The sequence below is a fragment of the Lithobates pipiens genome, unplaced genomic scaffold, assembly GCF_037356315.1.
Source record: "Lithobates pipiens isolate NorthernLeopardFrog02 unplaced genomic scaffold, aLitPip1_a1.2 Scaffold_16, whole genome shotgun sequence".
NCBI classification, from domain to species: Eukaryota; Metazoa; Chordata; class Amphibia; order Anura; family Ranidae; genus Lithobates; species Lithobates pipiens.
Window position 1 is genome coordinate 161,403,892 of NW_027507748.1, and position 26,632 is coordinate 161,430,523.

Below are 26,632 nucleotides of genomic sequence, written 5' to 3' on the forward strand. Positions count from 1 at the left end.
CAGAGGGGCTGAAAACAAATGCACCCCACACTTTTCAGATATATTTTTTAAAACTTTTTGAAAACCATTTATCATTTTCATTCCACTTCACAATTATGTGCCACTTTGTTTGGTCTCTCATATAAAATTCCACTACAATAGATTTACGTTTTTGATTGTAACATGACAAAATGTGGAAAATTTCAAGGGGTATGGATACCTTTTCAAGGCACTGTATGTGTAAACTAGGTTAGTCACCTTCACATAGGGAGGGGCGACATGGTTTGTGTCTGCTACCGAGGAAACAAATGTTCTTTTCTCAGAGTTCTGGACTGGGTCCTGGAGCCCTGAGACCTTGTAGAGCTTTGAGTGGGATAAAGCCTCTAATTCTATAACCACATTTTACCTGTTAACACGCCCTCATTTATTAGTCTCAGCTGTGCACAGTCGGTTTCATATCTGAAAAGACAGAAACTGGAGGCTGTCTTTTACTCTCTTTCATTAATGTGAAAGCCTGCTGCTGAGTGAAAAGGCTGACTGCTGATAGAACACTAAAATATACCAGAGCATCCTGCTTGTTTGGAGAACCCACGAGGAGGCATCCTGTTAGTCAGGAATGTAATGGGCGTGAATTTAGTTAGTGGCCTAGATGAGCAAATGTTTTATTTTATGCTTTGGTCTGCTGTACAAAGCCCTCCTGCATTGATGTTGTTTGCTAACTGCCTTTCTGAATAAAGGTGCAGGACAAACCTACTAGAACTCTTCCTGTCCCTGTCTAGTGCATAGTTTGCCACTACTGGCTGAGTCTGCTTAATAGCTTACCTCTCATGGGTTTTGAAAGACCAAACTAAAATTGGTATTGCAATACAGGTAACATAAGATGCATTTTAAAATTTGCGGAAACGTTTTTTTAATATTACAGAAGAGACATGCTATAAAGAATTATTACCTTCATCCTCACAAGCTTTTTTAACCACTTTCAGACCGGACCAATTTGCTGGTCAAAGACCAGACCACTTTTTGCGATTCGGCACTGCGTCGCTTTAACTGAGAATTGCGCGGTCGTGCGACGTGGCTCCCAAACAAAATTGACGTCCTTTTTTTCCCACAAATAGAGCTTTCTTTTGGTGGTATTTGATCACCCCTGCGGTTTTTATTTTTTGCGCTATAAACAAAAATAGAGCGACAATTTTGAAAAAAACGCATTATTTTTTACTTTTTGTTATAATAAATATCCCCCAAAAATATATAAAAAAACATTTTTTTCCCTCAGTTTAGGCCGATACGTATTCTTCTACATATTTTTGGTAAAAAAAATCGCAATAAGCGATTATTGATTGGTTTGCGCAAAAGTTATAGCGTTTACAAAATAGGGATAGTTTTATAGCATTTTTATTAATAATTTTTTATTATTTTGTTTTTACTAGTAATGGCGGCGATCAGCGATTTTTATTGTGACTGCGACATTATGGCGGACAGATCGGACATTTTTGACACATTTTTGGGACCATTGTCATTTATACAGTAATTACTGCTATATAAATGCAGTGATTCCTGTGTAAATGACACTGGCAGTGAAGGGGTTAACCAGTGGGTGGCAGTGTAGGGGTTAAGTGTTCCTAGGGGCGTGTTACTAACTGTGGGGGGGGTTGGGCTTTCATTTAGTGAACACTGATCTCTGCTCCAATCACATGGAGCAGAGATCAGCGTCACTAGTTGCTAGGCAGAATGGAGAAATGTTGTTTACAACGGCACTTCTCCATTCGGCCGCTCCGTGAGACGATCGCGGGGATGCCCGCGGCGATCGAGTCCGCGGGTCCCGTGACTGGACTCACGGGGGTCCCGACCAGCGCGGGAGCGTGCCACCGGCGGCGCGCTCCCGATGGCAGGGCGGCAAATTTAAAGTGATGTACATGTAGGCCCATTTGCCTGCCCGTGCCATTCTGTCGACGTACATCGTCGTACGCTGGTCGGCAAGTGGTTAATGTCTACAATTGCAGCATGTGCGGGAATATTTTATTATTACAGGTACTTAGCGCTGTCAATTTACACAGAGCTATATATATATATATATATATATATATATATATATATATATATATATATATATATATATATATATACTACATTCACATCAGTCCTTGCCCTCAAGGAGCTTACAATCTTAGGTTCCTAACTCACATTTTTACAGTGCACATACTAGGGCCATTTTAACTACCAGCATGTCTTTGGAGTGTGGGAGGAAGTTGGTTGGAGTACCCAGAGGAAACCTACACAGGCACAGGGAGAACATGCAAACTTCTATCAGGTAGTGCTGTGGTTGGGATGTGAACCAACAACCCTAGTGCTGCTTGGCCGAAGTGCTAACCACTTAGTCACTGGGCTGCCCATGCAAACTCTTGTGTGCTTATACTGAAATAATGTAATTTGGGACATGCCAATAAAGATGCCCTAAAAACCTGCACCTGGAAGAAACCAAAAAGAAGCAACAGCAAAAAGGGAGCTCTCACGGACATTGCAACATTGGAAAGGAGGTGAGTATAGTTGCTCTCTAAATGCCAGTTCACACTACAATTCCATGCACTGTAGCATGTGGAGGTGGATTGGGTTGCCAGTCAAAATGCACCAACACAATTCACAAGCATTTTACTGTGTGTTAAATATGTGTGGACAGGCCCTAGAGTAATTTCAAAAGGGCAGTATAACCTTATCACAAGCATACTGCTGCAATTCAAACAAAAAATATTCCAGCACAATTAAAGAGGAAGTAAACCCTGATGCAAAGATAAAGCATAATGAGCAGCGATGATGTCACTCGGGAGCTGCCACTAACGGCATATCGCACGGGAGCTGCCACTAACGGCATATCGCCGTTAGCAGCCACATACACAGTGCGCCTGCACGTAGTGCCTGTCTTTTTGTGAATATCTCCTAAACTGTGTAGGTTTAGGAGATATTTCTTGGACCTACAGGTAAGCCTTAATCTAGGCTTACCTGTAAGTCAAAGTGGTTTGTAAGGGTTTACAACCACTTTAATGTCTTCAATAATAACCACTTTAATGTCTTCAATAATATGCTTTTCAAATGTGCTCTCTGCTTTGCTTGCTTCCAGAATTTCTGAGATTAGCACAGTGGCAATATGTTCTAGAGAGCAGTGGCAGTTAACAGACTGACTTCTGGAGTTTCTCTGTAATATTTTTAAATTCAACCTTCTTTATAAAGAACATATGTATCCTCTCTTAAGATCATACAGATACAGTTTAAAAATGTTCTCTGATGTACTTCTAGGACAACTTCAGTATGCATCTGACAGCTACATCTTACTTGCTGTCAGTTATACCCTCTAGGAGCACAAACTCTCAGATGGAATATAACTCTGTCAAATATATCTTTAAGGTTGTCAAATTTATCTTCAGCTGGGAATGCACTGCAACTTAACAAACACTTGGTGCATGTCTTGAAAGGAGGTGATATTTAGCGAGAACAGAGACACAAAATTCGGAGACAAGTTTATTTATCTTAATTGTTTATACGGTGTCAACACAATTCAGCAACACTCTGTAAAGTAAGTATATCATTCACATTAAATGACGTGTTAACTGATCTCCAAGAACACTATCGGCAAAGACTGGGCAGATTCTCTAAGAGAGGAATTTTGTGAATTTTTTGAAACCTATGGCATTCCATGCTCTCACTGCTGCCTGAGGAAGAGGTCCATAGCGACCTCACTTTCTTTTGGTGGCAATAAAAGTGTCCTGTTTGTTTGAACATGGTATGCCGGTTATATCTTGGATTCGTTTATATTCAGTAGCATTCACACATAGGTTAAAGTGACACAAAATTATACAATTATTCTCCAAAAATAATCCATACACGTGCACTACTTATATTGTAAATGTACCAAGTATATTACAAATTTTAAGTTTAACCAGTTGCCGTCCGCCCACCATCAAATGAAGGAGGGACGTGTGGCTCTTGTTCTGGGTGGACATCATATGACGTGTTGCTAGGACACAGCACGACCCCGATTTCTATAAAGAGCCACTAACGCAGCTCTTTAACCATATGATTGGCAGTGTGTCCAATCATAGCCGGTCACATGTAAATACAGGAAGTGCCAGTAATCAGCTCTCATCGCCTCACACTGACAGAGTGTGTGGTGAGGAGAGCCAATCAGTGGCATCTGCTCGCAGGAGACAACAAGACATGTAATCAGGGCACTGATCACCAGTACCCTTATTACACTAAAGCTTATTACATCACCAGTGCCAGCAATCGGTGCCCACCAGTGCCAGCAATCAGTGTCCATTGGGGATGCCATTCAGTGCTGGCTTTCAATGCCACCTATCAGTGCTGCCCATCAATGCCCATTAGTGCTGCCCATCAATGCCCATCAGTGCCATCTATCACTGCCCATCAGTGCCCCCAGTGCCACCTATCTGTGACACATATCCGTGTTTATCAATGCCACCTATCAGTGCCCATAAGTGCGGCATATTAGTGCCTCCTCATCAGTACCACCTAATCAGTGCCCATAAGTGCCTCCTCATCAGTGCCCATAAGTGTCACCTCATCAGTACCCATCAGTTCAGCCTATCAGTGCTCATTAGAGCAGCCTCATCAGCGCACATCAGTGAAAGAGAAAAATTTACTTATTTACAAAATTTACTGACAGAAACGAAGAAAGCCTTTTTTCTGACAATCTAATTTCTTTGTTTCTAAAAGTCTCACTCCTAGTATTTTCTCAAAACTATTTAATATTAAGCAATGGGGATTCCAAATATTAGGCTCTGAGGTAAAAACCTTTGGTGTGTAAACAGTATTCCCTGCTGTTGGCTTTCAATATAGGGTAGTCAACATAGAGCCCTCATAGTTAAGTGGACTTTGGTGAAATAGATCATCTCTTTCACAATGTTTACATAGGTTAGATTCTTCTTGTTCACCATCATTGTAAAGTGAATATTATCCTTCTAGTAAGATTCTAATAAGAGAATGCCAACTATGTACCTGTGCCATGACAAACTGTAGCAAAGATGTAAGTGTTTTGTGATTTTCGCGTTTTGAATTTCCCACTGGTCTCCGTCCCCATAAGTCGCTCGCAGGGAACGGAGCCCAGCACAAAGAGCATCGGGCAGAAGACACAGCCACCACACACAGCACTTCGCAGGATCCTGGGGACAAAGTAAGTTACTTTTCCTGGATACTGAGATGCAGCCCCGAGTGTGGCTCGGGGTTACCGCTCTTGATATGGAGAATTCACCCCGAGCCACACTCAGGATTACTGCTAAGAAGATTAAAAGGTTTTAATAAAACATTTTGGGGGGAGCACTTGGAGGTGCCTTTAAAGGCCCTGAAATCTATGTTATATTAACCACTAGCTGTCTAAGGCAATTTTGAAATTTTTCACATATGTGTTAAAATCAGCATTTTGTTGCTAGAAAATGACTTAGAATTCCAAAAATTATAGAATTTCTGAAAGCAGGGGGCCTAAAGAATAAAATTCTTGCATTATATTTGCGCAGCCATTTACTAAATGCATTTTTTTTTTCAGGAAAGCATACATTTACATTCATTTTAGTGCACACAAACACAGTATAATACCATTTTTTTAAATGTATTATAAATGATAAAAGATGATGTTGTGCCAAGTAAATAGATACTGAACATATCAAGATTTAAAAGTTTGCACTTCTGTGAAATGGCAGCAAACTGCAGTACCTAAAATTGTCTATAGGTTGCACTTTAAAAGCTTTTGAAAGTTATCAGTGTGGAGTAAATCACAAATTATGGCCCTAGAAATGTTCTTGCTCTGATGTTCAATGCAATACCACACATAAGTGGTACAATCACTGTTTGCTAGACCTTCGTGTGCGCTTGCATTTGCATATATGTGCAGTGGGATGGAGGTGCGTTTATATTTTTTTTATTATTTTTATTTTTTTATTTTATTTGTTTATACTTTTTACATTTTTATTTTGCATTTGACTTTAGCGCTATCACCAGGGGTTAAACAAGCCCCCTTGTAATTGCTTTGTGCAGTGACAGGTACTCTTTATGGAGGCAACAGGAGCCTATTAGACTCCTGATGTCTCCCCGTCCTACCATGCAGCTGATTAAACACAGATTATGTCTGATCAGCTGGTTTCCTGGCTGTAACAGACAGAAAATGATGGCTCTGAAACCGGAAGGGATGGAATCCTTGTCGATTCTATGATCATTTATCACAGAGGAGATGGGGAAACAGATGTTTTTCCATCTCCTCTGAATGCCCAGAAACCCTTTCCCAGCGGCATAAATGGTATTGGGTGGCTGTACAGCTGCTTGGTTCTTTTTTACCTGACAGCCAATCACTGGCTGAATAAAAAAACAGTACCAGGATCATGGTTGCAGCTGTATCCTTGTACTTTGTTTTTATTTTTCATATGAAAGGATTATATAATTCATATAAGTGGAGGAGGAGGTGATCACAATAAGGGTTGTAGAAACTGGAAAATGAGTGGTTCTAAACACTAAAATCCCATGTTCCACCAGGTCAAAATGATTGTTTGCGATTGTGTAATACCAAACCCCCTTTTTAAACAATGGAAAGCTGTTCTGAGCTATGGACAAGTGTGTCAAAAAGTGTTTATTAAGCTGTTGCCCCCACCTACCACCTTGGTAGAGTCAGCATTTTTTTTTTAAGTGGGTGTGGCGCTGCTTATTTTTTGTGGGGTCCCTTTAAGTACACCTGCGATAGGTGTGCTGGGTAAAGTGGTTAAGCATGCAAATAAGCAAAATAAATACAAAAGTAAAAGCAACAAAATTATTTAGCTTATTTGCACACATAACCACTTTACCCAGCACACCTATCACAGGTGCACCTAAAGGAACATACACCTCTAGAAATAAGCAGTGCCACACCCACTCCTTTTAATCCCCTTTTTTTGCCTTCCATCTATCCTTATCACCAAGTGGCACTATTTAGATTCAATAAATCCCCATGTTTGATTGGGTGACACTATATAATCGTTTATATACAAGGAGGCAGAAAAACACAGTAAGAAACGATTTTTATCACTTGAAATCCAGCTTACATACATAAACATCCTGGACAGCAAGTGGTTAAAAAGTTTTTTACTGTGATTTTTCTTACTGCAAAAAGGGAGATTGGTATTATGCAATAACAAACAGTCATTTTGACCTGGTAGGACATGAGATTTTAGTGTTTAGATCCACTCACATTCCAGTTTCTGCAACCCGTATTGGGATCACCTCCTCCTTCACTTATATGAATTATATCCAGAACCCAAAAGAATAGTTGTTCATTATGTCCTCAATGTTTAAAAAGGAAAATGATAGAATATTGATAAACATAGCAATCAAGCTACATCAGAGGCATCAGAGGTCTTAGCCTCCCTTTGTGTTGCAATTGTGTAGAAATGTGTGGAAAAAAAAGTTTCTTACCATTACATAAGTGGACTATAATGCCCACTTTGATATATCTGCACATGGTGCCAGAACTGCACCAAATGGATTAATCACCTACTGATTTACATATTGACTTTCGCCTATTGATTTCTGGAAGTGATTTGTAGTAAAGGTGTCATAAATATAGAAATGACTGGATCCTCCATTGCCAATGTTGACCCAAGAAACTTTTTACATCATTGTTTAGTATATTTGGTAATGTAGCTAACAATCATTGTAAAGTGAATATTATCCTTCTAGTAAGAATCTGTTAAGAGAATGTCAACTATGTACCTGTGCCATAACAAACTGTAGCAAAGATACATTGGCAAGTCATCTGCACAGAAATATAATGCTTCTAGCCCCCTATAGGTAGTGGGAACAGAAAAAAACAAAAGTGCTGTTTTCAGACGATTAAGGTTTCTCTGGTCTCCAAGATTGCATACAGCATACTAATGGCTCCTTGACCGGAGTGGCGGGCAGCTTTGGTTGATTACTGGCAGATGACTCCTGGGTGCTGGGTAGGCACCTGGAAATGTGAGTGTTATTTTAACAGTCATTTTAAAAGGTTTTGATAAAAAAAATTCACAATGAATTGCCTCTCTGTTTTGGCCCCTCTATGTATGTGGTCAAAGGAAAAAGGATACAATGAACAATATTGAGCCATGCACAGCGGAGCTGTGAAAAGCCTGCTTTGATCTTTTTTGGCATAAGCTGAAGGAGATCAATTACATCTGGTGAATTTGCATCCATTGGGAGTGGGTCACAAGCTCACAGGGAATGGATTGGTGTGGAGTGATATTGTATCAGGACAAGCATTTTGAGCGCTGACACTTTTTGTTACAGAAGATTTTTTGTTATATGCACTTTTATTCAAAGAATTTGTTTGCATCTGAACAAGGATTCCTTATATGAGCACAGACTTTTGTTATGAGACTTTATCTTAAGGGCACACCTTTATTTTAAGCACTGGCACTTTATACACTAATGTTTGATACGTTATATATTTTTGGTGATGAATTATTTTCAGAATTTTTGATGTTATTTATTATGTAATTTTTATATTATTTTGGGTATATACTTTTAGCAGGTATAGAGGTTTAGCAAGTTATCACTATATCTTTATCCATTTAGTTAATGTATATACATTGAGAGAGCTCTGCTTTCCTGGATTGACTGTGTATCATTGCGCAGGTGTTAAACATTAGACTTAAGAGGAATATTTATCTATAATGATTCCATATCCAGAGACAGAGGGCCCATCAACTTAAAAATGTAGATTGTGTAACATTTGGAGCAAATGTGATGTATCTTAAACATATGACAGTAGAGCAATCAGGCGTTTGGCAAAATAATCCACATATTGACTGATCTTTTTGGTTAGTGATCCACATCCCAAAATAATTGAAGGGATTGGTAAAGGACTTATGCACCTTAGGAAAGGAAAAGAATGTGGGTAGTCGGAGTAGTAACTCCCAAGTAGAAAGCTATCTGACTGAATGCAATTTCTAATGTACACTGTGAGAAGCAATTTCAGTACAGAATAGAAGCCTGTACAACTGTCCAAGACCGAAGGTGAGGCTGAAATTCAGATTTAAGTTTGCATACATGTGGCACATTGGGGTATTGAATTGTGCAGGATAGAAAATCAATAAAAGTTTGCAGACATTAGGCTATTTGATGGATAGATTGTAGCCTCTGTATGTTATTTTAGGAGTCTGCAAGCATGTCAGACATCCATCAATCACAAAATACACAGAAAGCATACTCACATTACATTAAAATTTAAAAAAAAGTTTTTTTTTCAAAGAGTTAACAGACAACATCAATCACTAGAAATAGATGAGTTGAGTAGGCATTTGCAAACTTTCTAGTCTATGAGGTGCAGATGAAAGAAACATTTGTTCACCCACCTGAGGTGCAAAATGGGAGGCCAGTAGCAAATGGGTTGGCTTATTTTTATGCCCAGGACAATTATTAGTAACAGAACATGCAACGTTAAAGTGGTTCTAAAGCCTCAAGTTTTTTTTACCTCAATGAATTCTATGCATTAATGTAAAAAAAAACCTTCTGTGTCACCCCCCCCCCCCTTATACTTGCCTTACAAGGGGTCTCAGGAGAAAACCCACATGAGAGCCCTCATGGGAATCGGCTTCCTATTGGGGGCACCAGCATGATAGTAGGAGTCAGGAGCACCACCGGGAAACCCAAGAAGAGGATGATTAGGGCAATTGTATTGCACAGAGCAGGTAACTATAGACACGTCATGTATGTTAATCCAAAATAACTTTTTTCCATTTTGGATAGAATGACAAAGGATTAAAACTGGTTAGGTTTTTATTGCTATCCAGAACTCCATTACAGATATTTCCCCTCGCTTCCTGTCCTGCTGCAAGTTTCATCCTGCAGGGAGTAAGAGGAGGTCTGCGACACAGACAAAAATATAAATCTGCAATGGGTTGTTAACATTCCACTTCACCACTAAAGAAAAGCATTTTTATTTCTATCTGCATTTCTGCTGGAGATTTAGCCTCATTTTCTGTCTAGTGAAACATTATCAGCAGGAGAAAAAGTGAGTGTAAATCTCTCAAATGGAACCCTGGATAGAAGAGAAAACCTGACGGGATCTAGACCTTCCCCACCAAAACTAAGAAAACTTATTTTGGTTGGACACATGCTAAAGTCCATCTAAGAATACTCTGTCCAAATTCATTGTAAAATGAAGAGCATTGTAACCCTGTTAAGCAAAGTAGAACAGTGATTCATTTGTGAAGAGACTGAGGTCCTTTAATATCTGCCGGACAATGCTGTTGCTAGGAAGTTTTCATGAGTCTGTGGTGGGCAGTGCTCTTCTGTATGCAGTGGCATGCTGGGGAAGCAGGCTTAGGGTGTCTGAAACCAACAGATATTACCACCTCGATAATATTTCTAAACTCCGTCCCATTCTCTCCCTCCCAGATGCCGAAAAATTGGTTCATGCCTTTGTCTCCTCCAGACTGGATTACTGTAATGCACTTCTCATTGCGATTCCTAGAAGGAGTCTGCAGAGGCTTCAGTACATCCAAAACTCTGCAGCAAGGATCCTGATGAGAGTGCAGAAACATGAGCACATTACCCCTATTCTCCACTCACTCCACTGGCTTCCTGTCTCTACCAGGATTGAGTACAAGGTTCATCTCCTCACACACCAATGCATTCATGGACATGCCCCCCTCTATCTCAAATAACTTCTCAAACTGCAAAACAAGACACGTCCCCTCCGCTCCACTCATTCAAACCTTCCTCATATACCCAGAACTAGACTTAGGATAATGGGAGACAGGGCATATAGTGTAGCTGCCCCGCGCCTGTGAAATACCCTACCTGATACCTCAATCCACTGATTTGGAAAGGACACTTTTTGTCCTTTTTAGATGTTTGTTTCATTGTATACATTGTGCATTTTTTTCTTTTTACCTGTAGCACTTTGAGATCTTTTGATAAAAAGGGCACTATAAATAAAATGTATTATTATTATTATTATTATCATTATTAAAAAACTAATTTGCAAGGCCAGTGTTGTTGTTGGACTGGAATTAGAGTCTTTTATAACAGTGTTGGAGAGGAGAATGTTGATCAAGTTACGTTCTAGCTTGTTCAACTCCTCCCACCTACTCCACAATACGCTGGTCAGTCTGCGGAGTACCATCAGTGACAGATTGTTACACCCACAATGCACCACAGAGCGACACAGGAAATCATTTTTACCTGTGGCAATCAAGATATATAATACTTTTCTGTGAGGGCTGGAGGTGAAGATTTAATTCTGTCTGTTTATGATCAGGATTTTGTGTTGTTTTTATAGTATGTTGGTATTATGTTAGTTATTATCTGGGGCGGTGTTAGAGAATGTGGTGTATTTTTATTTGGTCGTTTGCCTGGTATTTTATTCTGTGTTATTTATTCTACGTTGTATTTTAATTGTATGGATGTTTTATTTGAAGTGTAGTTTTTCTTTTGTTATTTAGTGTTAATGGCTATTATTAGTAATTTTGTTGTGTTTTTGCATCTTGTTCAGTCTATTGTGATCCGGTGTTGTCTTTGTTAAGTCTGTCTCTGTCGTAACAATTTCCCAATTTCCCTTTGGGATTCATAAGGTATTCTGCATTCTGTAATTTGCTAGTACGATCAGCAGGTAATAAAACTATGTTATGATGGACTCAAACAAAAAAAAATGTTATGGCTAGACTGCACTACAGTATATTTATCATTTTTATTTTGCACAGAGTACTACATTAATTGTGTGACATTGTTGTCCTCATACTCTTTCTTTGAGCTCCAGAGTGTGAATACCTCTATCAAATAATAGAACCCTGTATTTAGGAAAAAGTGAACAGGCTCTGTTATTTAACTTAGCAGCTGAGAGTGTGTTTTATCATCATAGGGTAGAGCAGTTCACAGAGCAGCAACTGTCAGACCCCATAGAGCAAGGGTCTCAAACTGGTGGCCCTCCAGCTGTTGCTAAACTACAAGTCCCATGAGGCATTGCAAGGCTGACAGTTACAAGCACGGCTCCCACAGGCAAAGGCATGATGGGACTTGTAGTTTTGCAAAAGCTGGAGGGCCACCAGTTTGAGACCTCTGCCATAGAGCCTCTTAGCTCACAAAAAATGTCAACTAACTGAGATAAATATTAAAAGAAATAAAAATCTAGCAGTTACTTGAGCCCAATGAAATGTAGGAAAGATATAGCTAGCTTGCAGAAACAAATACAACACAGCCTTGACAAAAGACTGGTGAGAAGTACAATTTACATAGCAGACAGAAAAAAAATCTTGCTAAATAATGCATAAAATATTTGTGTAATGTAGTGCTGCCGGTAAACGCTCATTTGAGAGACACAGCTGACAAGAAATGATTCAATTTTAATAGCCCTTGAACGTGCATTTTAAACTAATTTACTTATGTTTTCTTAGCTGTAAAATATTTACTCAAGCTTATAGATCAGTAATATACATATTAGTGGAAAAAGGATTGTTACTGTGATGGCTTTTGGATGTGTATTATAAATGGGCTTGGTGCAAGTAACAAGCCCTGTACTCCTCTACATTGTTAATAGTGGAAATATTGTGTACAGTATTTCCAGTACCTTTATACCTACCTGGCCATCATGTTTATAATCTCCCTGCAACTCACAGTATATCATCAACTTTTATGTCCTCTCTGTATCTAACAACCCCCCCCATAGCCTGAATTTATAAACTCTCTCAACCTCTCCACAGTTAACATTCCACATAACCACCACACGTAACTACTCTGTACTCTCCATGTTTAACAGTAAACCCTTATAACTTCTTTCTCCACCTCTCATTCCATCTACCCCACCCCTACTCTACACCCTAAAAACCCACCTTCATGCTAAGGCATTCCAGTCTGAAGAAAGATTTATATGGCCACATGCCCCAATACAGATAGGTAGGTACATTTACACTCATATTCTGACCAGAGTTATTGAGATATAGTAATATTTACATTCTGATACTGGCAGGATCCCATGCACAGCTACCCCCTTTGCAACTCCTGTGTTTTAACCAGTGCATATATTTTCCTGTGTGTCTGAGTACACTTTTAGTTTCTAGTTTTAGCTTTTTTAACTACATGCACCCTCTAAATGGTGCATGTACTTCCTTTTAAACCACCCCTCATATTAGTATTATAGTATTATATTACTATAGCGACAATAGTACAAGTCTGAAATTAAGCCTATTTTTTTTCTTTGTTTGGTTTTCTCAGGGCGGAGGGGTGAGGGGGAGTGGGGAAATAAGGAAAATTTGTTGGGCCCTGCATTGCATCCCTGCAAGCAACAGATATCAATGGTTATATAAAACAATATTTCTCAACTCCAGTCCTCAAGGTGCCCCAAGTAACGGATAGAGGAGGTCCAGGCTAGTGAGACAGAGGGGTCTGCAGTTTTGCCTTAGAGTCAATAGGTAGTGCTTGGGATTTTTCCCAATTAACTCTGAGCCTCAACTCCAGTCCTCAAGGTGCCCCAAGTAACGGATAGAGGAGGTCCAGGCTAGTGAGACAGAGGGGTCTGCAGTTTTGCCTTAGAGTCAATAGGTAGTGCTTGGGATTTTTCCCAATTAACTCTGAGCCCAGATAGTTTGGAGAATTCAGAAATGATATTCAGGGCTGCACGGAGGGAGGATCCTGGGTCATTGAGAAACAGCATGAGGTCATCCGCATATAGAGCGAGTTTTTCAGTGATGGTGCCTACTTTAATGCCCCTCACAGAATGTGAGTTTCTGAGGGCCGTGGCTAGGGGTTCCATGACCAGGGCAAACAAAAATGGGTAGATGGGACAGCTCTGATATTTTTGAAAAATTGTGTATAAGGGGATATCGAAAGGCAACGAGTTGTGGTGCATCTAGGATGAGGGTGTGCAGTGCTATGGGTACAAGTGTTTTTACATTTTTTGCAAATGATACAGTGAGGTGCTACAATAAAAATGCAGTTTTTGGATGAACTTTCAGCAACAACTGCCTGACACACTGTAATCACATCAAGTTTTAATTAAAAAAAAAAGAACATACTCCAATTAAAAGAAAAAAATAGCTATGGGGTTGACAATTGATTTGAAATTTGAAGAGCTAGCTCTCAATGATTTGCTGTGGACAGATATTGGTTCTTAAACTGATTTTTGGTGTACATAACTGTGTAAAATGTACCCCAAAACTGCAATTCAAATAACAAGCAGTTTGTTAAAGTAAGCATAAACCCAACCACTAAAATTTCATCTAAGTTTTAATTGTAATAACTCTTAAAAAGTCTATTTTTATTTTAATTGGCAACTTTCATGAAAATGGCAGCTGGTAATACTTATACAAAAGCCCCAAGAATATTTGCAGGTTGCACACATTTTCCCCAATTTTCTGTAATAGATGAATTCCTATGAAAAAAGAACTACTGCCAATTCTCTAAGATACACAGCATTTTGTGCTTACATAGCACTCGCCATGATTTTACATTTACTTTAACAGACTTGACAGTGTCTACTAGCCCAACACTAGTCTCTTCCTATGGACTTTATCAGCAACACTTTCTTTGATTTCCATAGCACAGTTAAACATATTGTCAAAATGGCTGCTTTGACTTCCCCCATTTTATTATTATTATTATTATTATTCAGGATTTATATAGCGTAGTGAGGGACTGGCTTATTTAAAAGCTTTCTTTTTGGCCCTTCTAGGTCAGCTGACCTAAAATTCAGGGCCATTTATGGTTACAAAAAATTTGGTAAATTTAAACATTAATTTCCCCAGGGCTGCACATTTTGAACTTACTGAATCTGCAGTGAACCCATGCTAGTGGCAGACCCAACCCTCAACCTCTACTCTAGTTTCAAGCATGATGCTGTAGGTAACCATACTTCAGTCGCTGTCACACTTTAATTCTGAGATTTTGTTGTATTCTGTACATCATTTTTCAAACCTCTGATAGTAGCTGCATTATCCCCTAACAATTCATTAGAATTATGTTAAGTAGATCATTTAGTGAATTTGAGAAACTAAAGAACAATGGTGTTTCTATTTTAACCACTACTTGATTAAAATGATTTAATAATTTTATCATATTTATGAACTTACAGATCTGCTCCAGGTATTTTTTTTAATACAAGTGAAAGACATCCCAAGGAATCTTATTATTTCATGTGCTTATTGAGCTATTCAAATTAAGGCTGGGTGGAAGCAGTGAAGCTGCAGGATACTTTTGTGTGTTTTATTTGTTTTTGCTTCTTTGGCCAGTGACAGCTATCAGCAATGGGCCAGAACACTAATAGTCCATTACTATGGAGCTCAGCAAGACTTTCAAGTTAGCAAGACTAAAAATGTAAATACAGCCAAAACTTTTTTTCTGTGTTTTGGATAGAGTGGGGAAAAAATGAAACCTTGATTAGGTTTTTAAAAAAAATAAGAAAAAGGTAGAAAATCTCACAAAATTGGTGGAATTCCTGTATTAGATATTCGTCACTGGAACATTTGTCCCCATTGGAATTCCCATCACATCTTGCTCCGGTTATTGCTCCAAAAACTGTGGATTTCTTCCCACTTTTTCTCTCCCAAATAAGAGTGAGGACACTACATGTCTAACTCTTCCGTACTCTTTTCAAACTAACAGAAAAAAGTTTGCCTTTACACACACTTTAAATGCACTCTTTTAGCAGCAGACAGTGTTTCAGTATACCCAAACTGTCCATTGAGAGTTAATTTGTGAACCAGAAATGAATATATCTTAATAAATAAATTATATTAATAATAAATAAGCTGATTTTTTTCTCTAACATCTAGTTAATAAGTGAGGTAAAACAAAAATGCTAAATTGCTCAGAATTTTAATCACAAAATAGAAAAGTAATGTCACTCATATAATAATATTAACTTTATTACATATTTTTCTTTGTCTAGAGCAATCCACCAGATTTACCACATGAAGAGAAAAAGCAGCTACCTGGGGCTGTGAAACTTCCCGGACCTGCAGTCAATCTATCAGAAATTCAGAATGTTAGAAGTGAACTTAAATTTGTACCAAGAGCAGAGGAGCAGTAGTTTTCAATGCAATGGTGAGATTAATCGTGTATTTGAAATTCATGTATTTATGAAGTGTAAAAAGGACATTTGAAGTTTGGACAGGGTTCAGAGGCAGGCAGCGAAATAACAAAAAGGATGAACAATCTTCATACAGTGAGAGAATAGAAACATTGGATATCTACATTTCAGAAAAATAGAAAAGATTTTGGAGCCAACTTAAAGTTGAACTCTACCCTTATAGTGGGACTTCTCCTGCAACTAATGAAGCTCCAACGATAAACTGCTTTAGGGGACCAGTTGCACAGAGTGGACCAGGGGTTCCCTGTGAGGTATGGGTGACCCCGCACCCCTCTGATGTAACACAGGCAGGTTTCCGTTACATCAGAGGGGGGCGGGGTCACCCATACGTCACGGGGAACCCCGGGTTTCCCCTTGCGTCAGAGGGGGGCGGGGGCAGGTGACGGGTGGCCCCGCCCTCCGTATATAAGAAACGTCAGCCGCCGGAATGCCTGCAGTGTCTCCTCCACGGAGACAGAAGAAGGATGTATTCGTTGCGCTGGATGAGATGAGACATCGCTGGAGAGATGACCGTCCGTCGCTGGATAGCAAGAGTGGATTACCGCCGCTGGAATCTTTTTTTTTATTTTTTATTTTTAATAAAGGAATTTTTCAAAAGTGTGTTTGTTTTATTTAACCATTTTTTACACTTTCTTTGTGAAATGGTAGGGGTACTTTTGTACCCCCTTACCATTTCAAACAGGGGGGGGCCGGGATCTGGGGGTCCCCTTGTTAAAGGGGGCTTCCAGATTCTGATAAGCCCCCCGCCCGCAGACCTCCACAACCACCGGCCAGGGTTGTGGGGATGAGGCCCTTGTCCTCATCAACATGGGGACAAGGTGCTTTGAGGGGTCACAGACCCCCAAAGCATCCTCCCAATGTTGAGGGCATGTGGCCTGGTACGGTTCAGGAAGGAGAGGGGGCCGCTCTCTCGTCCCCCCCTCTTTTCCTGCGGCCTGCCAGGTTGCGTGCTCGGATAAAGGGTCTGGTATGGATTTTTAGGGGGAACCCCACGTCAATTTTTTTTTAAATTTGATGCGGGGTTCCCCTTAATATCCATACCAGACCTGAAGGGTCTGGTTATGGATATTTAGGGGGAACCCCACGTCAAATTTTTTCTTAAATTTGAGGCAGGGTTCCCCTTAATATCCATACCAGACCTGAAGGGCCTGGTAATTGAATTTGGGGGACCCCCACGCTTTTTTATTTATTTATTTATTTATTTATTTTTTTATCAATGACTTTCAATGAGTGTTCTCTGTATTACGGAGCCGACAATTCATAATAGCTGCGAGTGATTTTAAAGGACTTTTTTTCCTGCATAAATGACACTTTGTGCAGGGACAGTTCTAAGCACGGGAAACATGCGCCCCTTCACAGGCATACTATAGACAACCCCCCCCCCCTACGAAATTTAAAGGAATATTACACTTTTATTGTTTCACTTTAATCATTATTAAAATCACTGCTCCCGAAAAAACGGCCGTTTTTAAAACTTTTTTTTGCATTGATACATGTCCCCTGGGGCAGGACCCGGGTCCCCAAACACTTTTTAGGACAGTAACTTGCAAATTAGCCTTTAAAATTAGCACTTTAGATTTTGAACGTTGGAGTCCCATAGACTTTAATAGGGTTCTAAAGTATGCTATATAGTTAGCTCCGTCGAATCTTCTTTATACATTCGACAGACACCATAAGCCTTCCAAGACAGATTCGACCGTAATTTATGTGGATTTTCGGACGAATGCAATTTTTGAACGAAAAACGAAATAAATAAAAACGAATTTCGGGAGTAACTAAATAAATTAAGTTTTCGGACGAAAACGAAATTCCGAAACGAAATATTTTACTCTGCACATGTCTACTGTCCACCAATGTTATGGGCTTGTTTGTGGGGAAATTAAAGTGCCAACAGCCACCATTGATGGAGGCGGTCTGGGAGTTTAAAATGTCTCTGACCATCAGTGACTGTGGGCTTTTTGTTGTTGGGGGTGTGGGGGTCAGAAGGTAAAGTGCTTTGGGGTTATCCATGACATTGTAGCTATTGCACACAATGCAATTTCAACCTCCCAACTTTTCAGCCTTTAAATGTTCCTCGCTAATATTGGAAGACTTGCCATTGGCTTCAGTGGATGACTTGAAAGCTAAACTCACCCTAATTGTTTAACTACCTCAATACCAGCGTGTTTCTTCATTTAAAAAAAAAATTGGCACAAAATTCGATCACCTTGTAGTGTCCAAAAAGGGGTCATTTTTGGCATTTTTATTTGATATATTTTATTCTAAAATATAAGCAAATTTGTTTTCAAAATCTTTAGTCCTTTTTCCTTTTCTATACCTGTCTAGCTCCTTCTCCCAGACAGGTCTATGGGGCTGTACAACACAAGTGCGCCCAAGAGACTTTTACTGCTAGATGTAAACAAATAAAAGAGGATGTAGCCATTGGATTTTGGTATGCATACATCTGTGTATGGGAAGGGTAGGATCATTTAGGTCAAGGCACAAGGGGTAAAAATAAAAAGTGCACTTTGTGTGAAATGTACGTCTTCTTTAAGCCAAAAATGTATTGGTACACTGTGGCTCATGCACAGGGCTATTTGCACTCAGTGTTTTCCTCTTTAAAACATGGATTCTTAGTTTCACAAATCACAGTGGGGTTGATTTACTAAAATTGGAGAGTGCAAAATCTGGTTCAGCTCCGCATAGAAACCAATCAGCTTCCAGATTTTATTGCAAAAGCTTAACCACTTACGGACCGCCCGCCACAGTTTTAGGCCGGCTATTTGAAGGAGGATATCGTTGTTATGACAGCAGCTAGCTGCCATAACCCCGGTATCCCTTTCTTCAGAGGGTGGTCCGCTACAAGATAAAAGTGGTCCCTGCGGCCAATTTGCCGCAAGATCACTTTTATCGGTGACGGGAGAGGGCCCCCCTACCGCCGCAATCCGGTGCCTTCTGCCGCTTACCGGAGCTGTCGGCAGAGGCGATCGCGTCCTCCTGCTGGCTCAGTATGGAGACGAGTGAGGGGAAGATGGCCCCCACCTGTCTCCATACAATTGCTGGGTGGAAGTGACGTCAAAACGTCACTTCCACCCATAGCTCTTAAAGGGCCAATTTTTTAAAATTATTTTTTTAAATTAAAGTTTTTTTGTTTTGTTTTTTATTGCATTTTAGTCTAAATTTGAGATCTGATGACTTTGACCTCAGATCTCATATGTAAGAGGACCTGCCATTTTTTTTCTATTACAAGGGATGTTTACGTTCCTTGTAATAGGAATAAAAGTGCCATTTTTTTTAAACAGTGTAAAAATAAAAAATAAAAGGTAAAATAAATAATAATAAAACATTTTTTAAACACACCCTGTCCTGCCGAGCTTGTGCGCAGAAGCGAACGCATACATGAGTAGCGCCCGCATATGAAAAGTGTTCAAACCACACATGTGAGGTATCGCTGTGATCGGTAGAGCGAGAGCAATAATTCTATCCCTCTGTAATGCAAAACATGCAACCTATGGAATTTTTTTAAGTCGCCTATGGAGATTTTTAAGGGTAAACGTTTGTCGCCATTCCACGAGTGGGCGCAATTTTGAAGCGTGACATGTTGGGTATCAAATTAATTGGCGTAACATTATCTTTCACAATATAAAAAAAATTGGGCTAATTTTACTGCTGTCTTATTTTTTATTCAAGAACGTGATTTTTTTTTTAAAGTGCACTTGTAAAACCGCTGCACTTGTGAAAAAAGTATTGCAATGATGGCCATTGTATTCTCTAGGGTGTTAGAAAAAAACAATATATAATGTTTGGGGGTTCTAAGTAATTTTCTACCAAAAAAAAACTGTTTTAAACATGTAAACACCAAAATCTCAAAACGAGGCTGGTCCTTAAGTGGTTAAATGAACAAGCTAAAGTTAGAAGCTGATTGGCTACCATGTACAGCTGCACCAGATCTTACACTCTCCCGTTTTAGTAAATCAATGCCAATATGTGTTGAGTTGGCCATTTTAGTCAACTTCCTCACTTGTCTGCTTAGCTCATTCTGTAAAAATAGGGAAGATCTCTCTAATGGAGCCCAGGTTACCAGTCAAATCAGACAGTGGCACCAACCTTTCCCTATTTTAAAATAAAAATAAAAATAAAAGGTTTTGGGTATTGATACACTTCATTCCTTGTCAAGCTCTCACACCTATAAACCTCCTATGGGAGCAATTTTTGCATTTCTGCCATAGTCAACAATAACTTTCAACTCCATCTAGTGGCTACAATGTGTTTTACCGTATTTTCCAGTTGAAGTATTTCAAGAAAAATATATCGCATTTTGGCTACTGAATGGAGCTAACGATCATAGAAAGTCATAGAATTAGATAAAATTTGGGGAACATTTTGACAGCCTGGATGAATGTTGGTGGCATTCGTTCAATAAATGTTTTCTAAATAGGTCCCTTAATTTAGATTTTGGTATAACGCATTTCAAAATTATTTACAAATGAAATAAAGTTTTTTTTATTTATTTTTTACTACACCTCTGAAAAAAATTAACAAAACAAATAAAAACAAAGAATATTAAATATTGATGGTCAAAAAACCAGACCTAAGCACCAAAAATTTTGCAAGTAAATAGAATTTAAAGGGAGAAGGGGGAGGAGGTAATTAGGGCTAAAGTACCCACTTCCACTTCAGGCTCAGATCGACGCAGCTTAAAAGTTAGCAGCTACAGACGTTGTAGCTGCTGACTTCAATTTCTTTTCTGAAGGAGCCTGGAGATCATCTTTAAGGTAAACTAAAGGCTAATAATGGTTAAATAGGAAACCATTTTATTTTAAAACAAACAGCTTTATTTTATTGGATGGGTGACATAATATGCAGGCCAAAGCCTATCCCTTTAACCTCTTCCCCTCTGTGCTATAGCCGAATGATGGCTACAGCGTGGACCTACATTGCTGGGAGGCCTTCAATAGACGCCCTCCCCTTTACACGCTCCCCGCGCCCCCCCAGTGGGTCGCTCTACGATCACTGAGACTCGAGTCATCACAAATAAGAGTTAAGGGCTGATCATCCAATGTCAGCTGATCATGTGATATAAAAAGAAGCTTGGTAATCATTTTTTTTTCTCTTCAGGCTGACAGCATGAGGAGAAAAAAAAGCAGATCACGGCTTCTGTTGAAGGGACATTGGTCCTGAAAAGGATGAGGCATAGCCGCCTCATCTGTGCCAACCAGTACCTCCTGCCAGTGCCACCTGTCAGTGCCCACAGTGCCATCAATCAGTGCCCACCAGTGAATATCAGTCCATCAATCAGTGCCACCTATCAGTGCCCAAGAGTGCCACCTATCAATGCCCACCAGTGGTGTTAATCAGTGCAATCTAGCAGTGCTGCCTATCAGTGTCACCTACCAGTGCCCATTACTGCCACCCATCAGTGCCACCCATCTGTGCCATCTATCAGTGCCCTTCACTGCCACCTATCAATTCCCTTTAGTGCCACCCATTAGTGCCCATCAATGCCACCCATCTGTTCCACCCAACTGTGCCACCTCTCAGTGCTCACGAGTGCCACCTCTCAGTGCCCACCAGTGCCGCCTCATTAGTGCCCACCAGTGCCTCCTCATCAGTGCCACCTTATCAATGCCCATCAGTGCCGCCTTATCAGTGGCCATCAGTGCCGCATATTAGTGCTCATCAGTGCATGTGTACAGTGTTACCTGACCGAGCAGTTGTCATTCAAAGAGTGAGAGTGCTGAAAGCTGAAAATTGGTCTGGGCAGGAAGGGGGTTAAAGTGCCCAGTAAGCAAGTGGTTAATCTGCATACGAATAAAACAGGGTAGACATGTAGAGCAGGTAATGTTACTTTGTATAGGGGCTGAACAGTGTTTGTAAACACGGTGTCGGGTGGTCCATTTTTCAACAATAGCAGCTATAACAGCTTCTACATTTACACAGAAACTCCTGAATTTCATTAATACAGTTTAAAATTCCCAGCAAGTGCGGGAGAGTCAGGACAGGACACATTCTACATGTCCTGAGTTTTTAGGACATACATAGTAGCGTATGTCCAGTGTCCACAACCACATAAATATGCTTTATTTAAATCCCTACTGATTCTCAATTCTGATCGAATTTGTTAGCCTGAAAGTGTATTTTAATGTATGGGGATTTTTTACAAAAATAAAACATACTGCACTATTGTGGCCCCTATCCTGGTAATTCCTTTGCATGTATCTGGAGGCAAAATGGGGAAGAGCTGGAGAAGGTGCCATATGGAGCCAAACTGGATGAAAAAAAGGGTGTTAATAAAGCCCTGTGAAACAGTTTGTATAGCAGGTTTATAAGGATTTGGTGAGTGGCTTTACAAAAGGGAGAGGTGGTAAGCACTTTATAGCATTGTGGAAGAACACTATTAATTGGAAAAAATGTATTTGGACTAGTTATATATTGGACATAAATAATTTTTACACAGCACGACTCGCTCAATCACTTTATAATAAGGATTGGTGGAAGTGGATTTGTAGTTACTGTGTAAACACTGCACTGATTTATATACGGTATACATTAAATTGTCAATTAAAGCTAATATACATTAATGTTAATGTTTTAATTAGATTTTTACAAGGTAATAGCTGGCAAGAGCAGATCACTATACTAATAGCAAGTTTTCTGCTATATTTATGGGGATTTTGCTTCATACATTACACTGAAGTTAATAATTCACAATTTTAAAAGGTAATAGCTGGTAACCACCATTTTTCAATTTATTATTCGGTATATTTGAGATTAGTATATGCTTTTGTTGAGAGCGCTGCACCAACCCAACTATATTTGAACTGCTGTGCTATTTCCCATTTGGAAATAAGAGGTGTAGAGCAGCTTACACCACTTTATCTTGCACATTATTTATTGAGGCACAGAGGTTCATTGTATTATATTTAGGCCTCTTTCACACGGGGCGCACTCCGTAAAGCGCACCAGCCTGCTCAGAAGGGGATTTTGCCACGGATCTCCGTTGAGCAGGCGGAAGACAGGTCCGTGTCCACTCCACTATGCAGAGTGGACATGAACACAGCCCCGCTGTTCTCTATAGGGTGGTTGGCTGGGAACAGACCACCTGTCCATTTTCACTCAACTGTCACCTGATCCGATCCCCAAGGCGGATGGGGAATGGATCCCGCATCTGTCTGTTTTTGGTAGACAGGATCACATCGGATGCCATTGGGTGTCAGCAGACACATGTCTGTTGACATCCGCCGCTCCATAAAGAACAATGGATGGTTCGATCTGGTCCGCGTGAGAAACTGACAGGCGGACTTGATCTGATTGAACGTGTGAAATCAACCTTTGGGTGTTCAAGCTGAAGCAGAAGGAAGCCAAAAGTGGACCACAATGGAATGCACTAGCTGGATGACGGCAGGTAAATAGAAGGCTGGAACAGACAGATACTAGCAGTCAGGTGGGGTTCAGGCATTGGCTGGTAGCAGGTGCTTGGAGCAGATTGCTAGGCAGTGGGTATAGGAATAGCTGAGTCAGAGACTGGTAATCAGATCAGGAACAAATACATAGACAAGAGTATAGTCAGGATGAAGGCCAAAGTTAGTGTTGGGTCAGCAGTACAGTGGCAATGGGAGCAGGCAGAGGCAAAGGTCAGGAAGCAAGCAAAAATCAGTGCAGAGCTTAACCACTTCAGCCCCGAACCAATTAACAGCCTAAGGACCAGAGGTCTTTTTACAATTTCGCACTGCACTGCTTTAACTGGTAATTGCGCGGTCATGCAATGTTGTACCCAAACGAAATTTGCGTCCTTTTCTTCCCACAAATAGAGCTTTCTTTTGGTGGTATTTGATTGCCTCTGCGATTTTTATTTTTTGCGATATAAATGGAAAAAGACCGAAAATTTTGAGAAAAAAATATATTTTCTACTTTTTGTTATAAGAAAAATCAAATAAACTAAATTTTAATCATACATTTAGGGCAAAATGTATTCAGCCACATGTCTTTAGTAAAAAAAATGTCAATAAGCGTATATTTTTTGGTTTGCGCAAAAGTTATAGCGCCTACAAACTAGTACATTTCTGGAATTTACACAGCTTTTAATTTACGACTGCCTATCTCATTTCTTGAGGTGCTAAAATGGCAGGGCACTACAAACCCCCCCCAAATGACCGCATTTTGGAAAGTAGACACCCCAAGGAAATTTCTGAGAGGCATGTTGAGCCATTGAATATTTTTTTTTTCTCCCAAGTGATTGAATAATGACACAAAAAAAAAAGTTTACAAAAAGTTGTCATTAAATGATATATTGCTCACACATGCCATAGTTGTATGTGGAATTGCACCCCAAAATATATTCTGCTGCTTCTCCTGAGTACGGGGATACCACATATGTGGGACTTTTTTGGAGTCTAGCCGCGTACGGCACCCCGAAAACCAATCACTGCCTTCAGGATTTCTAAGGGTGCAAATTTTTGATTTCACTCCTCACTACCTATCACAGTTTTGAAGGCCATAAAATGCCAAAATAACACAAACCCCCCCCAAATGACCCCATTTTGGAAAGTAGACGCCCAAAGGAAATTTCTGAGAGGCATGTTGAGCCCATTGAATATTTTTTTTTTGTCCCAAGTGATTAAAAAAAAAAAAGTTTACAAAAAGTTGTCACTAAATGATATATTGCTCACACATGCCATAGTTATATGTGGAATTGCACCCCAAAATATAGTACGAGGATACCACATATTTGGGACTTTTTGCGAGTCTAGCTGCGTACGGCACCCCGAAAACCAATCACTGCCTTCAGGGTTTCTAATGCCGCGTACACACGACCAGACTTTGAGGGATTAAGTCTGACAGACTTTCAACGGAGTTCTGACGGAGTTCTGACAGAGTTCTGACAGACTTTCCGAATGAACGGACTTGGTCACACACAATCACACCAAAGTCCGACGGATTCGAACGTGATGACGTACAACTGGACTAGAGTAAGGAAGTTCATAGACAGTAGCCAATAGCTGCCCTAGCGTCGGTTTTAGTCCGTCAGACTAGCACACACACAAGCGGATTTCTCAGTAGGAACTGGCTCCGGCAGAGTTCTGTCGTAAAAATTTGAAACATGTTCCATTTCTAAAGTCTGTCAGACTTTTGCAAATCAAAAGTCCGCTGCAGCCCACACACGTTCGAATAGTCTGCCGGAATCATTCTGTCAGACTTTTGATGTTGAAAAGTCTGGTCGTGTGTACGGGGCATAAGGGTGCAAATTTTTGATTTCACTCCTCACTACCTATCACAGTTTCGAAGGTCATAAAATGCCAAAATAACACAAAACCCCCCCCCCCCCAAATGACCCCATTTTGGAAAGTAGACACCCCAAGCTATTTACTGAGAGGCATGTTGAGTCCACGAAATATTTTATATTTTGCCACAAGTTGCAGGAATATTACAATTTTTTTTGCACAAAGTTGTCACTAAATGATATATTGCTCACACATGCTATGGGCATAAGTCAAATTACACCCCAAAATAAATTCTGCTGCTTCTCCCGAGCATGGGGATACCACATATGGGGGACTTTTTGGGAGCCTAGCTACGTACTGGACCCCGAAAACCAAGCACTGCCTTCCGGATTTAAATATAAAACGCTACCAAAAAAAACTGTTAGTGATCGCAGGGATCAGGCCTGACTCTGCGATTGCTATTGTTATGTGTTTAGTGTTTTGTAAGTGACATTGATCGATTGATACTGCACTTGGGTGGGCTGGGCGGAGGGGCAAAACGCAGGTGCTAGCAGGTATCTGGGCTGATCCTGCTAACAATGCATTTTTTTGGAACCCTAAACTGCTGGGGACGCTAGTATAGATCTGATCAGATCAGATATTGATGTGTTCAGATTCTATACCACTACGGGAGGTTTACGCTTTGCACGTGGGTGTTAGCGGTACTGGCACTAACCTAGCGCTGCCTGGGGCGACGCAGACCCTGACCATAAAACCTAATTGATATCACCCGCCGGGTGATCAGGGGGTTAAACCTTTATTGGGTAATAAATGGTGGGTGCCCTGATGCTATAAAAAGCAAACTAACTAACCAGAGTCACCCGTAACACTTATACGGTGATCACTGGTGAAAGGGTTAACTAGGGGCAATCTGGGGGGTTCATATTTTTATTAGGTAGTATATGGGGGTCCCTGGCGCTATATAAAAACCTGACAGGGAACCTAAATATCGGGGGGTGATCGGGGGGGGGGGGGGTTTGTGTGCCTGTATGTTATTTAGTGTCAGTGTAGTGTTTGGTGCAGACTTACTGTGTCCTCTCCTCGTAGTCCGGTGAATAAGACCGCCCCGAGGAGAATGACATCACTTCCTCCCTGCCTGTGTATACAATACACAGTGAGAGGAAGCTTCTCATTCGCCAGGAGCGATTGAGAGGGGATGGCCAGAAACCAACGGGCATCCCCTCATCCCGGATCGCTCCTGAAGCGAACCGGACCGCCGCATCGGACCCCCCACCCGCTGGAAGGCAAGCACGTACAAGTACGTGCTTGTGCCTGTACATGCCATTGTAATGACGTACAATGGCATGCGGCGGTCGTTAAGTGG

At 40.4% G+C, this 26,632-nt stretch overlaps 1 protein-coding gene across 2 annotated transcripts in view; it reads left to right on the forward strand.

Moving 5' to 3' along the window:
- The window catches only part of SMPX (small muscle protein X-linked), a 143,799-nt gene that overhangs the window by 103,971 nt on the left and 13,196 nt on the right, over positions 1 to 26,632 (forward strand). For both annotated transcript variants that reach the window (XM_077480713.1, XM_077480711.1), the window contains exon 5: positions 15,869 to 16,023. In XM_077480713.1, coding sequence (XP_077336839.1) covers positions 15,869 to 16,009 — 141 coding nt within the window. In that variant the 3' untranslated portion in view covers positions 16,010 to 16,023. The remainder of the gene's footprint in view (positions 1 to 15,868; positions 16,024 to 26,632) is intronic.